General features: G+C 47.6%; 1 protein-coding gene and 1 pseudogene across 1 annotated transcript; both read left to right on the plus strand.

Annotated features, from left to right (window-relative positions):
- The first annotated feature begins 6,570 nt into the window (after nt 1-6,570).
- LOC118473621 (uncharacterized) lies at nt 6,571-8,501 on the plus strand (annotated as a pseudogene).
- Nucleotides 8,502-10,346: 1,845 nt separating this feature from the next.
- LOC541946 (glycine dehydrogenase (decarboxylating), mitochondrial) lies at nt 10,347-16,535 on the plus strand. Its single transcript, NM_001305815.1, has 15 exons — nt 10,347-11,889; nt 12,009-12,254; nt 12,365-12,442; nt 12,560-12,660; nt 12,748-12,943; nt 13,034-13,159; nt 13,245-13,430; nt 13,858-13,971; nt 14,410-14,562; nt 14,976-15,164; nt 15,258-15,335; nt 15,411-15,536; nt 15,634-15,732; nt 15,898-16,015; nt 16,149-16,535. The coding sequence occupies exons 1-15, from the start codon at nt 10,672-10,674 to the stop codon at nt 16,247-16,249; spliced, it is 3,129 nt and encodes a 1,042-aa protein (NP_001292744.1). The 5' UTR covers nt 10,347-10,671; the 3' UTR covers nt 16,250-16,535.
- Nucleotides 16,536-16,741: the final 206 nt, after the last annotated feature.

Below are 16,741 nucleotides of genomic sequence, written 5' to 3' on the forward strand. Positions count from 1 at the left end.
ATTAAGTCCTTCAATAAAATGCTCCTGCTTCCTCTCATCTTCAGCAACTTCTTCCGGAGCATATCTCGACAGCTGAATGAATTTGTCTCTGTACTCGCTAACCGACATGTTGCCTTGCTTCAAAGACAGAAACTCCTTCTTGATCTGTATCATACCAGCTGGAATATGGTAGTTCCTGAACTGTGTACTGAACTCTGCCCAAGTAATAGTATCAGCAGCATCATGGGCAGCAGTATAAGAATCCCACCAGTCAGCAGCAGGACCTGTCAGACGTCTAGAAGCATATAAAACCTTCTCCCGATCAGTGCATTGAGCAATATTCAACATCTTCTCAACGGACTTCAGCCAATCATCCGCGTCCAGTGGATCAAGAGAGCTTCCAAATGTAGGCGACTTATGACTCATGAACTCCCTATGCTTATCTCGGGGTGGAACTGGTGGTGGTGGTGGAGGCAGTGGTACTTGTTGTTGTTGCTGCTGTTGTTGAAGTTGTTGTTGCAGCTGCTGTTGTTGCGCCCTTCTCTCCTGGCGTATCTCCTCTCTCTCCTGGCGCAACTCCTGGCGTATATCTTCTCTTTCCTGACGCATCTCCTGGCGTTCTTGCTGCATCTGGGCACGCATATCCGCCATAGTGTCCGCCATTTGCTGCATCACCGCCATCTGAGCTGCCATCAGTGGATCAACTCCGCCTGGTGGAGGATTAGGAGGATTAATCCCTACTGGCTGTGGCTGAGGTTGTCTATATATCCTTCGAGTGTGTCGATTAGGAGGCAAATCAATTCCACCACCCCTCCTGGTATTGACCATCTGAGTTAGATACATAAGGTAAGAGAATAGTAAACAAGGCAGTAATTACAAATCATGTTACTTTGGGGGATTTATTAGCTAAGCAGTTTAATGTTTTACCTACCATAGCTAATTTATTACCTTATGCTGGCACATACTAAGATGTCCATAATATCTCAATCAATCAAAGAAGCAAATCAGACATTTTCCACCAGAACAATCAAACAACATTTTTAAATATAGAAAATAGTTTTGATTTGGTCTTAGGCCTCCTATCTCTTAAAATGTCATAGGGGTAGGGATTCCAAGGTGTGAAATCCATCTTGTCTCAGAGTAGAAAAGGTAAGAATGATCAGAGTAGAACAGTAGAAGGTGAGACAGGTTCAAGATGAGTATAGAAAGAATCAGAGTAAGATAAGTAGGTAAGGGTTTTGTCCATTTCTATCTAGGTTTCATCCTACAGTCAACATTTCCTCTGATACCACTTCTGTCACACCCGGGCTTTAAGGAACAAAGCCGGGTGCATCTCATACATGCGCCAAGAAGACAACATATATAATAACAGAGTGTATAGAGATAAATGTCAATAACATCAGAGTATTTATTACATAGCGGAAGACTTATTACAAAATAAAATAATAAATATAGAACGAACTAAGGATCGTCGGCGCCAATGTCAACTGAGAAACGCCACCTAGATCAGATCAAACTCCTCGCCTTGTGGCTCCTCCTGAACCACCTGTTCTTCTCCTGTGGGGGGTGTGAGACAGCAAGGGTGAGCTCACACATGTTCATCGCTCAACAAGTTGTGGGGAATAATGTGGCATGAACTCACCAAAGGTGGGAGTTCATGAAGTGTAAGGCTGATCAATGAAATAAAGGTTGAAGCTGAGCATTGCTTTTATAAGTTGGTCCAAATTTTATTAGCAGTTACTAAGTGTGAGTGAATACCAAACCATAGTAATAATAAATAAAAGTAGTAGTAAAATAATCCCAGATGCAATGAAATGACAAATTAAGTTTAAGTTCCATAATTTAATCATGTGAGTGTCTGAGCCGCTCATGACCGTGAGCACGGCTAGTATACCAGTTTTACACTCTGCAGAGGTTGCGCATCTTTATCCACAAGTCGTGTTACCCATTTGCCACGGAGTTGATCAGACCCCATACACCTCTACCAAGGAAGCGAGGAAGGGTACCACTACGAGGCCTTTACAAAGTTCCACTAGCTTCAGACTACCCGCTACAGTTTATAGGAAGCTCCAATGCAGGGTTCTTGCCTAGAGATGTCAATGGGGAATTCCCCAGCGGGGATTAACTCCCAGACCCATACCCATGAATGTAGACCCGCCCCCATCCCCGAACCCGACCACGGGTACGAAAATCCTCCCATACCCATCCCCGACCGGGTACTAAATACCCATGGGTATCTATACCCGACCCGATTATTCAAAAATTCAGAAGTTTAGGTTTTTTTACTTTGTTGGCTATTGGCTCGGTGGCTTGGTGCTTCTTTTCCATAGGCCCATACGACCATACTTGGTCGGTAGCCCACTAGGCGTCCAGGCCACAAGTAACTGCTCACTGGATTGTTGGATGGTGGACTAAAAATCCTAGATGCTTGATTGTTCCGGTTCTGGGTATTTTCCCCGTGGGTAATCGGGTTTGGGTTTAGCCCTCCCAAACCCGAACCCGCCATACCCGATGGGTAAGGAATTTATTCCAAATCTATACCCAAGGGATTTGTTTTAACCCATACCCTAACCCTAATAGAGGAATTCCCCACGGGTAATCGGGTTTCGGGGCCCCATTGACATCTCTATTCTTGCCTGACCGCCATCGCAGCAAAATCAACCAAGGACCTCCCTACACTGACCACTCCCCTACTGCCCTTGCCCCTTTCGGGTAAGGTAGCCCTCCACTAGCTTTCCTAGTTAATCAGCCAAGGGCGTCCCATTAAACCCTTGTGGTAGCACTGTTTTCCCGGGTGGTTCTCCATGTTCCCATTAACATAATGATCTTATCATGAACATAAAATAATGAACAGATAATAACAAGTATAAAAATGAGTGATGAATATCTCTATACCCAAATCCACATAAAGCAATAGCATGAACTACCCAAAACTTAGTAGTAAAACCAGTGGTGAAACAAGGTATAAAGATAGTCAAATCTAGGGTATCCTATTGGGTCCCAGCAAAATTAACCTATGCAGATCATTATGATTAATAAGAACATGAATGGGTAAAAGAAGTGATCAAGGGCACAACTTGCCTTCAACGAGCTCCTGCTCAGCTATCTCTACTTGTTGAACCTCAGATTCCACAGTGGCCTGCTCGTCTACTCGCATCAACACAATACATACATAACATAGCATAAATTAACATCATATCAAACATGCAAATAGAATATACAGTAATAAACTAGACATTAAAATAAGATCACAGGAACTGGAATCATTAAATTTGGAGTTATATATTTTAAGTTATGAATTTCCAAAGATTTTATGCATTTAATATAGGGTTAAGTGAGAGATAAATTTTAATGTGTATTTCATGTGAAAACAGTGGTACTATTTGATAGAAAATAATATTACAAAATTATAGGAACTGGAATGGTCCAATTTGGTGTTCATATGCATTTTCTACAAATTAAACAAGTTTCTGCAATTTAAATATGCACTAAAATCTATTTCTAAATTAATTTCTCTGATTTTCTAATTCTCTGGACTGGGCGTCATTTTCCGGGAAGTGCAGGGGCCTAAACCGAAGTTTTCTATGACTCAGTGAACAATGTCATCAGGACGGTGGGTTGTTTTCAGGTAAACCGAGGGGTTCTTTAGCAAATGTGCTCGGGCGAAACGGTATCGGCTCTCGTGAGCCGTCTGATCCAAACGGACGCGCGAGATTAGATCAGGCGCAGAACGAATCGGTACGCCCTATGAACCGTTGGATCGAGATCCAGAGGCCCAGAATTTATGAAACCTTATCTGATTACTACCGTTCGATCTGTGATTCAACGGTATGGATCTAACCGGGTGAAAGGGTACGCGACATCAAATCCAATCCGGCCAGCCACCATCCAACGGACACCTAGCCTCCTTCAACCCCTGGCTCCTACCCCGACGGCACAACCGGTCCACGGCGGTGGAGTTCGCCGGACTCCCAGACACGGTGCTCTAGCGCACTAAACTCGATTCTGCTGGGTGCAACACGGTCGCAGGGAACAAGTGAACACGGCGCGGGGTTAACTCACCGGAGGTTTGGTTGCGCAGACACCCGTCCATGGTGCAATGTGGATCCGTGGCTTCCGACGAGCAATCACCCAGGCACAGAGGGTCCCAAGGTGAAATTGATGGTCTACGAAGTCCCGCAATTCGATGGCGCTGCCCAGTAGTCAACCGCCGATACCCGAGCGCCCACCAAGCGCGCAACCCGCCGGCGCCCGGCTCCCGCCTCTCCTTCACTGCCAATGGCACTCGCGGCGTGGAGCATTCGGGCGACTAGGGATGATTGAGGGTGCCGGGTCAGCGGGGCGTTGGCTTTATAGTGCAGAGACATGGGGAGATCCGCAGGACCGGTTCGTCGACGGCCTCCCCTCGCGGAGCCATCGGCGAGGTTCACAGCGTAGGTTGCGGCGGCTCCAGGAGGATGTGTAGAGCGCAGCTGCCGGTAGGCCCGAGCCGTCAGCGAGAGGAGGGAGAAGATAGCGCCGAGCGGATGCGAAGCGCGTAGTCGGCACAGACTGACATGAGGGACAGCTGAACTGGTGAATGGACCCCACACGGCAGTGAAAAGGAGCGCGGGCGAGAGAATGGCCGAGCGCGGTCCGTGCGCGAGGGCGCCTGACGAGGAGGGCCCATCCGTCGACGCGTCAGCCAGCCAAGGAGCAAGCGCGCGCCCGCGGACGACATTTCTAGTACTGGGCCGCGCGAGTGAAGAGAGTTAATGGGTCGCGCCAGGGAGTTTGGGCCCGAGTGTCGTTTTCCATTTTCTTTTCCTTTTTCTAATTTCTTTTCTTCTCTCTTTTTTTTATTTTTTTGAAACTCAAATCTGAAATCAAACTCTTGTAGTGAATTTTGTACTCAGTTAAATGGAGATTTTGAAATCACCAGTCTGAAAGATATTTATTCTTATTTTTATTTCATTTTATGTAGTATTTCTCTAATTTCTTTCTTCTCCTTTCTAAATTCTAAAACCTCCTTTTATCTTCTAAATTCTATTTTGGGAATTCAATATATTTCTTCTTTAGATCATTTTATGTTGTCACAAAATGCACACAAAACAAAATCCAGCATGATGCATGATTTAATTGAGTGTCTTTTGTTACCTATTTATTTGTATAAGTAATGTGTCCACATGAAATGATACACATTGGTAGTACATATAGAGATAGGGTGATATAATTTCTCTTTTAGATCTTTCTTACAAAGTGGGTATTACAGCCCGAGTCCGAGCCCTGGGGTCGGGCGGAGCGGAGTTCGTCGTCTTCCGGGGATGAGCCCGAGTCCGAGCCCTGGGGTCGAGCGAAGCGGAGTTCGTCGTCTTCCGGGGCTGAGCCCGAGTCCGAGCCCTGGGGTCGGGCGAAGCGGAGTTTCCTATGACGCCTGAGGCCGGACTTGGCTGTTGTCAGCCTCACTCTGTCAAGTGGCTCAGCAGTCGGAGCGGCGCAGGCAGCGCTGTCCTCTTGTCAGACCGGTCAGTGGAGCGGCGAAGTGACTGCGGTCACTTCGGCTCTGTCGACTGGAGGGCGTGCGTCAGGATAAAGGTGTCAGGCCACCTTTGCATTAAATGCCCCTGTGATTTGGTCGGTTGGCGTGGCGATATGGCCAAGGTTGCTTCTTGGTGAAGACTGGGCCTCGGGCGAGCCGAAGGTGTGTCCGTCGCTGGAGGGGGTCCTCGGGCGAGACGTAGATCCTCCGGGGTCGGCTGCCCTTGCCCGAGGCTGGGTTCGGGCGAGGCGTGATCGCGTCCCTCGAATGGACCGATCCTTGACTTAATCGCACCCATCAGGTCTTTGCAGCTTTGTGCTGATGGGGGTTACCAGCTGAGATTTAGGAGTCTTGAGGGTACCCCTAATTATGGTCCCCGACAGATCTCTATTATTAAAGATTGGTGGTGATCATTGGCTAGCAAATGCTTGCCTAGTAGTGGCCTAGGTATCTATGATCGAGCTTAGATGCAAGGTAGGCCATAGCCAGGAGCCTAGGACTGGGCCAACTAGGGCGATAGAGGCAGTGGTCAGGCCTAGGTTGGTTCATAATGGTGCATGTCTTGGCTGAGCAAACTCAATCCTTAGTGGTGGCACCAAAGAAGAGTAAGGAAACCAATATATTGTGCGAAGGCCCTTTAAATGCTAAGCGATACTATGACCAAGGCATTTTGGATAGAAAAAATGGTGTTGGCCAATCGAGCATCACCGGTTCAATCCATTCTATCTATCACCTTATCCTTGAAGGGGTCTTGGTGGGCACATTGCGAAGATTTAGTATTAGGGATGATGTCGTTGGGCGGCCACTCTATTTGAAGGAGAGAGAGAGAGAGTTGGAGGGTAGAAGGCAAAAAATACTGTGAAGAAATATAACATGTGTAATTAATGATAGTGCTTGAGAGCACTCCCAACACTCTAGCTCATATGGTTTCCATAGAATTTATTAGACTACCATGTCAGTTTTTTTATGATGTGGCAAGAGATTTATTGTGGAAAGAGAAGGAACCGGTTTCTCCCCTGAGAAACCAAGTCTGCTCTCGCGCCAAGACACTGGAAACGATGAAAATAGCGTTGAGCCCTGTCGGTGGTTTCCATCCTCGTTTTCTTCCCCTTCCCCCCGATCTGTTGCTCCGGCGGCTCCTTCCCCACGCATGCCAAATCTTTGCCGCGAAATCCTTCCCCGCGCGCGCCAAATCCCAACCACGAAAGCCTTCCCCCGCGTGCTTTTCTCCCTTGTGTGCGGCTGCCGAACTACATCGCCTGCTCCTCCCCAACGGCGCAGGTCATCCCCAAGCGTGCGGCTCCTCCCGATCTCCGTTGCCTGCTCCCAGGTTTGCCTCCACTGACCCACGCCTAATCCTTGCCCAATGCACCACACCAGATCCTAACACCCAATTCATTCCCAATCCATCTGTTGGGTAGCTGATTCGTGTTTGTGATGGATCCCTTAGGTCAGCAAGGTTCACATCAAAAGAGATCAAAGAAGGCCTCTTGAACACTACCTCTCGCTCCATAGTCTGAACACTTCCTGGTTATTTGACTATATATACAGCGCCCTCTCCTCCATATCCCTTGACTATTCCTTGTTCCATATCCTCTCATTCTAATAGTACCATCATGTCCAACCAATATGAAGATGAGGCTAGTAGCATAGATCCAATGGACCTGTTCCCAATGGATGAGGTGAGTAATATATTGGGTGATATTGCTGATCATGTAGCTGCTGAACTGAAGTCCGAAATTGAAGGCTTAACACCAACCAGGCGAAGTGGAACAAGAAGGTATGTTGAGAGGCCTTATGCTGAATCTGAACAAGGGCTGTTGAATGACTACTTTGTAGATGAGCCAATATACAACGACACAATCTTTCGTAGAGGATTTAGAATGAGGAAGCACATGTTCTTAACCATTGTTGAAGATTTAGGCAATTGGAATAAGTATTTTACTTTGAGAATGGATGCTCTTAATCGTCCTGGGTTATCTCCATTGAAAAAATGCACTGCCGCTATTCGCTAATTAGGAAATGGCAGCCCTGTAGACCAACTTGATGAGTATCTCAAGATAGAAGAAAGTACTGGAGTGGAGTGCTTGAGATGTTTGTCCAGGGTGTGATTGAAATCTATGGTGAAAAATATTTACGACGACCCACTGTAGAAGATGTTGAACGCTTAGTGTAGATTGGTGAGTGTCGTGGGTTTCCTGGCATGTTAGGAAGTATAGATTGCATGCATTGGCATTGGGAAAAATGTCCTGTGGCATGGAAGGGAATGTATACCCGTGGTGATCAAGGTGTCCCTACAGTCATTCTAGAAGCAGTAGCTTCGCATGATCGTTGGATATGGCATGCCTTCTTTGGAGTTCTTGGATCCAACAATGATATCAACGTCCTTAATCAATCACCTTTGTTCGTTCAACAACTGAGGGGGGAAGGGCCTCAGGTGCAGTACATTGTGAATGGAAGGCAATACAACACCGGTTATTACCTTGCGGATGGCATATATCCGGAGTGGGCTGCTTTTGTAAAGTCAATACGCTCACCACAATCAGAAAAGCACAAATTATTTGCAGAACACCAGGAAGGGGCAAGGAAAGATGTTGAGTGCGCTTTTGGAATTTTGCAATCTCGTTTTAGTATTTTAAAACGACCTGCATGTCTTTATGAACAAGGGGATCTTGAGAATATTATGCTAGCTTGTATCATCCTTCATAACATGGTAATAGAAGATGAGAAGGATTTGGAAGAGATTCCTATAGATTTAAATGAGACAGCAAGCACATCTACTGTGCAAGAAGCTAGTATTTCTCAAGGACCTAACCCATTGATGGAACAAGTGATAGAAAGAAATGCCGCTATTCGTGATCGTAATACACATAAGCAACTTCAATCAGATCTGGTTGAACATGTATGGCACAAGTTTGGAAATTCAAATGTAATTCTTGACATTATTATTTCAGTGGCACTATTACAACATCTTGTAATTCTTTCTGATTTTTTTTACAACTAACAAAGCTTTTTTCCCCTGTAGTAGGAGCTTGAAGGGAGAGATTGGTGTGCATGAAGAGATTGGATATGTGCTTGGAAATACTGGAGCTGGCTGTCCATGGATTAAGAGCAGTTTGCTACCAATATATTAAGAGCAGTTTGCTCTAATTACATATTATTACGTACTATGAACTTGCTTTTCTTCTCAGCATGGATATCATTTCACTACGGATCAATATTATATAACCTATGTTTTGATATCATATTTTTGGTTGCTATATGTTCTGTGATTTAAACTGTGGCAACAAGAAGTATACGAAGTTCATTGCCACAGCCGAGCAAGTCTTTTTCTGCTTCTTTTGTGAAGTCATTAAATGTGTTCTCTGCATAGAAACTGCTTTAAACCATTTGTATTGAGAAGATTAGTTTCTATAAGTGGTTCCTTGATTAGGTGGCAGCTATGGAAACCACTGAGCAGTTTCTGGGTTGGGAGTGCTGTGATAGTTACCGTTACTAGTGTTTTTGTTGTTAGCACCCATGAAAAGATTCACAAATAGTTAATACATAATTACTAGCAGCTCATAGCTCCTAACTAGGTGGTTGGATAGCCGAGGTCCATATTTATGTACCTACTAATATGTGGTTGGATAGTTAAAGTCTCTCCGGATCCGACGTAGCTAATATAAACAGCTGTTAGAAAAGTACTCAATGTTTTATTTAGAGCCTCAACAAATAAGTCAACTAATGTATTATTGTCATCTAGCTAAAACTTTTTTGACAAAGATAAATCCTGCTTTTATAGGAAGCAATCACACATAAACCGTTCGAGTTGCTAGGATACCGACTTTATTTTGGCACAGTTTTACCATTCTCTTGGTAACCATTCCCTTTGTTCTATATATAGACCCACCTAGCGAACAACTAGCTAGTCTTTTTTTTCTCTAGCTAATACTGCAACTAATAATTAGCTTGACGAATTAGTTGGAACAATACATGAACGATTGTCACCTCTCCTCTACTGACGAACTAATCTCAAATCTCCACGTGCTATTTGTGATTTGAGCACTAGTGGATTTAAAATGGCTAAGGTCCTTTTCGGTTTTTACGGATTGGAGGTCCAGAATAATTTATTGTCGGACTATTTCTCTAATTTATATAAATTTTGATGAGCTAGAACCAATCCTGGGTTCATTCCCGAGCAAGCGAAGGGGCCCTAAGACGGAGGTAAACCCAGATTTGATTTTTTTTTCTTGTGAAACTGTTCTTTTTTTTGTTTGTCTTACAATCTAGGGAGGGTAGTTGATTTTTATTTTTATTTTTGGAACGAGATGCATGCGCTGAACGTAGGAGGTCGCTCAACGTGGTTGGTGGAACCGTCCGCTCCTCCACCGACCCCCACGGGTTCCCAGAGATTCTTTGGCGGTAGGTGATGGATCCAAACCCGACAAAAAAACCTGTCCCCACCGGAACACTGACCAAGCATCCATCCAATCCACCAAACCCAACGCAACCCAACCCGCGGCCCGCGCGCCCATCACACCACCGCATCCGTCCACCTGCCGCCGCTACGGCTACCGGCTACCCGGCGTGCTGTGCCGGTGGGGGCTAGGATCCGGCCCGCAGATCCCCGTCGCGGTCGGCAGCACGGCTTTGCCAACTTCGACAGGCGGAGGCGGCACGGTGCCCCGCCATCAGCGACGAGGCAGCGGGCGCCGCAAAAACTAGAGGACGCCACGGCGCTCTGCGAAAATCTTGTGCAGCCGGCGGAGCGGAGGGCCGTCGTGCTCCTCGTCCATCCAAACGCCATCCGCGTCCTGTTGCCGAGTTGTGTCAGCGTCCACGTCACCCACTATTAAAGCACCCATCCCGTGTTTTTCCTTGTGCGTGCTGACTCCACCTCCACTGTACTGGCAGCTTGGCGCAGTCAGGCAGGCTGTGACAGCTGCTCCTGCACCTCATCGCCTCCCTCGCCGCCGGACCGGATGATGCATTACTAGCCAACCAAATCGGTCGCTGAGCCAGGCCCCAGGCCCAGGCACGCCGCTCTTCTCGGCAGTAACGGAAGCCGAGTCCTCTCCCACCCCGGGGCGGGACTCGCCACTTCCCATTCCTGTGCGCCTGCCTCGCCTCGCCTCGCGTCGCACTACCCACCCCCACCAGCCACCACCACCACCACCACCACCACCAACCAAATGGAGCGCGCACGCCGCCACGCCAGCCGCGCGCTGCTGCGCCGCCTGCTCGCGGCGGCCGCGGCCTCGCCCGCCGCGTCCCCGGCCACGTCGTCCCGCGGCATCTCCACCCTGTCGCCGCCGCCGCCAGCCGCGGGGAAGCAGCAGCGCCGCTGCTGCCCTCCACCCCGCGGCGCGCACCAGCACGCGCAGGCGCGGGCGGTGTCGGTGTCGGCGCTGCAGCCGAGCGACACCTTCCCGCGGCGGCACAACTCCGCGACGCCCGCCGAGCAGGAGGCCATGGCGTCCGCGTGCGGCTTCGGCGGCGTCGACGCGCTGGTCGACGCCACGGTCCCGCCCGCCATCCGCGCGCCGCCGATGCGGTTCCCCGGCAGGTTCGACGCCGGGTTCACCGAGTCGCAGATGCTGGACCACATGCGGCGCCTGGCGTCCATGAACAGGGACTTCAAGTCCTTCATCGGGATGGGCTACTACGGCACCCACGTCCCCGCGGTGGTGCTGCGCAACCTCATGGAGAACCCGGCCTGGTACACCCAGTACACCCCGTACCAGGCCGAGATCGCGCAGGGCCGCCTCGAGTCGCTGCTCAACTACCAGACCATGGTCGCCGACCTCACCGGCCTCCCCATGTCCAACGCCTCCCTCCTCGACGAGGCCACCGCCGCCGCCGAGGCCATGGCCATGTGCAGCGCCATCCTCAGGGGCAAGAAGAGGACTTTCCTCATCGCCTCCAACTGCCACCCGCAGACCATCGACGTGTGCCGCACCCGCTCCGACGGCTTCGGCATCCGGGTCGTCGTCGCCGACGCCAAGGACCTGGACTACGGCGGCGGCGACGTCTGCGGCGTGCTCGTGCAGTACCCCGGCACGGAGGGCGAGGTGCTCGACTACGCCGAGTTCGTCCGGGACGCGCACGCCCACGGCGTCAAGGTCGTCATGGCCACCGACCTGCTCGCGCTCACCGCGCTGCGCCCGCCCGGCGAGATCGGCGCCGACATCGCCGTCGGCTCCGCGCAGCGCTTCGGCGTGCCCATGGGATACGGCGGCCCGCACGCCGCGTTCCTCGCCACGTCGCAGGAGTACAAGCGCCTCATGCCCGGCCGTATCATCGGAGTTAGCGTCGACTCCACCGGCAGGCCCGCGCTCCGCATGGCGATGCAGACCCGGGAACAGCACATCCGTCGCGACAAGGCCACCAGCAACATCTGCACTGCCCAGGTACAACATACCTGTACCTGTCGGTCTCGGCGCACTCCACCCACCCACCCGCTCCGCTCACCAAACTGAGTGATAGAGTAATAGTTAGTGACAAGGACGCTTCTGGTTGGCACTGGCAGGCCTTGCTCGCCAACATGGCTGCCATGTACGCTGTCTACCATGGCCCAGCGGGGCTGAAGGCGATCGCTGACCGGGTTCATGGCCTGGCTGGCACCTTCGCCCACGGCCTCAAGAAGCTCGGGACAGTGACGGTGCAGGACCTGCCCTTCTTCGACACGGTCAGGGTCACGTGCTCCGATGCACGTGCAATCGCCAAGGAAGCTGTCAAGAACGAGATGAACCTTCGGGTCGTCGATGCCAACACGGTGCGCTTTTTCTTGGCCACTACTATGTGTCACTGTTTCATTCCAGCTCGTCGCGATGATCTTGAGAGCTGACCATTTATTTACCTTCTAACTGTGATGCGTTCCTACAGATCACTGTAGCATTTGATGAGACCTCCACCCTGGAGGATGTTGACAAGCTGTTCAAGGTGTTCAACAACGGCAAATCAGTAAGTACTCGTTCTCAATCACTGCAAACTGCAAAGTATAATTCGGCGTGTGCTATTAAATGATGACGTGTGATTAGATCCAAATACTAAATGGTGTGCCATTGCGAACACTTTCAGGCCAGTTTCACAGCCGAATCCATCGCACCAGAGGTCTCAAGCTCAATTCCTAGCAGCCTTGCTCGCGAGAGCCCCTACCTAACGCATCCAGTCTTCAACATGTGCGTGCCTCTGAAATCTGAATGCTTGCGCGTCTGCTCCACTAATTTGTGGGAACATGTCTGATTTTTCATGCTCTGGGCTTGCAGGTACCACACAGAGCATGAGCTTCTTCGTTACCTGCATAAGTTGCAGTCCAAGGATCTCTCGCTATGCCACAGTATGATCCCTCTGGGTTCTTGCACAATGAAGCTAAACGCTACTGTTGAGATGATACCTGTTACATTTCCCAACTTTGCGAACCTGCACCCATTTGCCCCCACTGATCAGGCTGCAGGGTACCATGTAAGGACCATGATTCAGTTTCTATCCTAATGCCAAAGTATTCACAGCATGAATTTGCAAACATCTGGAATAACTTGTTTTCTGTCATAGGAAATGTTTGACGACTTGGGCAACCTGTTATGCACGATCACAGGTTTTGATTCTTTCTCTTTGCAACCAAATGCTGGTGCTGCAGGAGAGTATGCTGGATTGATGGTTATCCGTGCTTACCACAACGTATGTCATGATATATGTGGCCTAGCCTTTTCCTCTCTTGGTTTTCTAGTAATCTTTGTTAAAGAATTATGCTGATAAAATGCAGTCAAGAGGAGACCACCACCGCGATGTCTGCATCATTCCTGTCTCAGCACACGGCACGAACCCTGCAAGTGCTGCTATGGTTGGAATGAAGATTGTTGCTGTTGGAACTGATGCCAAGGGTAACATAAACATCGAGGAATTGAGGAAAGCTGCAGAAGCAAACAAGGACAACTTGGCTGCTCTGATGGTACTCTTGCTCTTGGACATTTAATCTATCATTTCTATGAGTATATACCTGGCGATTCTCTTGCCCGTGACTTTTTGAAAAAAAATCTGACCTTTATGTAGTTCATTCTTGTGCTATACTGAAAGATTATCACCGTGTAGCCTTCTTGCTTTATTTAGTGTTATGGTGTGAGATAAATGACTTCTCCAATATCATATATAATAGGAGGAATAGAAAGAGGTGTCAACCACTCTTTTTATTAATGTACAGATACTTGATGGATTAGAATGAATATTGTTGAACTACAGAAATGTGAAATCAATTAGTTTTTTTGAAGGAAAATGGAAAATTCAATTCGGATGGAATTTGTTGTTTTCAAAAGAAAATTTTTAAGTTCTTTTTGCTGTATGCCGAGAATAACAGTGTTACAATATTAACTTATTTTCAGGTTACCTACCCTTCAACTCACGGAGTCTATGAAGAAGGCATTGATGAGATCTGCAAGATCATTCATGAAAATGGCGGACAGGTCTACATGGACGGGGCTAACATGAATGCTCAGGTTATTTTTTTTCACAGTTTGCGATTCCATCTTCTGTACTTTGTTCATTATGCAAGCACTCTCTTCAAAAAAATATTATTCTAAAAAATTACGGAGTTGTTATATCTAGATGGCATTCCAACATGAGATGAAGTTGATTCTTCTTATTTTTGAAAAGCAAATACTTGTGTAGTGAACTTACGAGACAGATCTATTAGAGTTCAGTACTTAGCAAGATAAATAGTTCTGTGGTTCTCTTGAAAATATTTAGTGATTAAAATTTGTGTATAATCTATCAAACTGTATGTTCTTAACTACTTTTGTTCTATAAGAAAAATATTTTCTCCTAGTTCACCTGAACCTAGTTCAGGACTTAAAAGCCCCTTATTGGATAGCTATTGCCAAAATAATTGGTTCACTAGAAATTTCCTTGAGCTTACAAAAGTTCTCTTTTTACAGGTTGGGTTAACAAGCCCTGGTTTTATTGGAGCTGATGTTTGTCACCTTAACCTTCACAAGACATTTTGCATTCCACATGGTGGAGGCGGTCCCGGCATGGGTCCTATTGGGGTTAAGAAGCATTTGGCACCATTTTTACCATCTCACCCAGTGGTAGGTTCCTTTAATTCCTTATCTTGCCGTTTGTCAATCTGAAAAAATTCCTATTCCGATCTGAGTCATATATTCAGATTTGAGGCATATATGTTTAACTTCCAAGAACAGTTTCCTAAGATCTTCAGATTGAAGATTAAGATAGATTACCTTACCCATATGTTTCTCTATGCTACAATCAATCTTATTCCTGAACTAGTGAAGCAAGAAAGCGTCTGCAGCATTTTCTTTCATGTTGAATGCATTGCAGGTGACACTACTGTACTATTTAGTGGTGATGTGTTAATACATCAAACTGCTCTATAAATGCATAGAACGGAACCAGAAAAATTGCCCATAATTTCTGCATGCTCCCATCATTTCATCCAAAAGAAAATATAGCCCACATCATTTGATTAATCCTTTATTGTCAGATTCCCACTGGTGGCTTTCCTCTCCCTGAGAAAACGGACCCTCTTGGCACCATTTCTGCTGCTCCATGGGGATCTGCTTTGATTCTGCCAATTTCCTACACATATATAGCCATGATGGGCTCACAGGGGCTCACTGATGCTTCGAAGATCGCGATCTTGAATGCAAACTACATGGCAAAACGTCTAGAGGTACTACATTTTCACGACAGCATACCTTGGCGGCATTTGTTACATTCGCCAAATTAGTCTTCTAAAACTTACTTGGTAATGGTCTTCTTGCAGAAACACTACCCAGTTCTGTTCCGTGGAGTCAACGGAACTGTTGCCCATGAATTCATCATTGATCTAAGGGCATTTAAGGTACTTTTATCTGACTCATGTTAGCAATTGAACCATGCATTGCGGTCTCTAACCTGCTCCCTGTAACTTTGTCAGACGACTGCTGGTATAGAGCCGGAGGATGTGGCAAAGCGCTTGATGGACTACGGGTTCCACGCACCGACCATGTCATGGCCTGTTCCTGGCACACTTATGATTGAACCAACTGAAAGTGAGAGCAAGGTAAGCATGTGCAGCTTTTAACCATCTTTTGCTCCCCGTTCTATGAATTAGTTGATTTCACATGAGCTTACAATATCGTACCGTTTTGTCTTGGCAGGCCGAACTGGACAGGTTCTGCGACGCTCTTATCTCCATCAGGGAAGAGATTGCAGAGATAGAAAGCGGCAAAGCAGATGTGCTTAACAATGTCCTGAAGGTAATTAATATCTCATTAACTGCAAAGAGTATGTGTGTTTTAGCACGCTACGTCTTGCACAGTGACACAGGAGATGGTTCTGCACACAAACAGGAGCCCAGGACATCTCTTGGATTGCATGTTTACAGGGAGAGGTTCACAGGTGTTTTTGCTTTGTTTGTGCAGGGCGCTCCTCACCCACCGCAACTCTTGATGGGTGACACATGGAGCAAGCCGTATTCCAGGGAGTACGCTGCGTTCCCCGCGGCATGGCTCCGGGGCGCCAAGTTCTGGCCAACAACTGGTACGTACGAAGAGCTCAACCGTCGTCTACGCTCTCCAGAGGCCAAACAAAGCCTTTCTCGTCGCTTAGCAGCTATCACAGTATCACTTCGAGCGAGGCGAGGCTTAATCTCTGTTGCCTTCTTGCTTGCCAGGTCGTGTGGACAACGTCTACGGGGACCGCAACCTCATCTGCACGCTGCAGCAGGCGACCCAGGTGGCCGAGGAAGCCGCGGCCGCAACTGCAACTGCGTAATCTCGTCCGAGAACCACGATAATTGATCGCGGCGTGCGAAACATCCTCAAGAAACTATAATGCATGCTTCCTGTAGGAGGGAAGCATCGTCATCTTCCTCGTCATCCTTTCTGCAGTGTATATACTAGCTCATGGCAGCGCCTGATCCCCCACCACCACCGCGCGCACACACAAAGCTGCCACCTTGTAATTTTGTACATTACTTCATTGCTTCTCTGTTATTCCCATTTAATAAATTAAAAGGAATAGCTTTTTATTGAATATAATTTGTTTCTCTTTTCGGAACAGGCAAGTAGTCAACACGGAAGTTATGTCTATACATATTTGATATGTCCATAACAAAAATAAATAAATGAAGGGGCATTGTTCGAAATAAGACTAAGAGCTGATTTGGTGGTCAGAGATCCATGGGAGGAATCTCTTTGCTATTCAAATTTGAATAATAAGGAGATTCATCCACATGGATCCTCTAGATCAACAAATCAGCTATAA

The sequence above is a fragment of the Zea mays genome, chromosome 10 (genome assembly GCF_902167145.1).
Source record: "Zea mays cultivar B73 chromosome 10, Zm-B73-REFERENCE-NAM-5.0, whole genome shotgun sequence".
NCBI lineage: Eukaryota > Viridiplantae > Streptophyta > Magnoliopsida > Poales > Poaceae > Zea > Zea mays.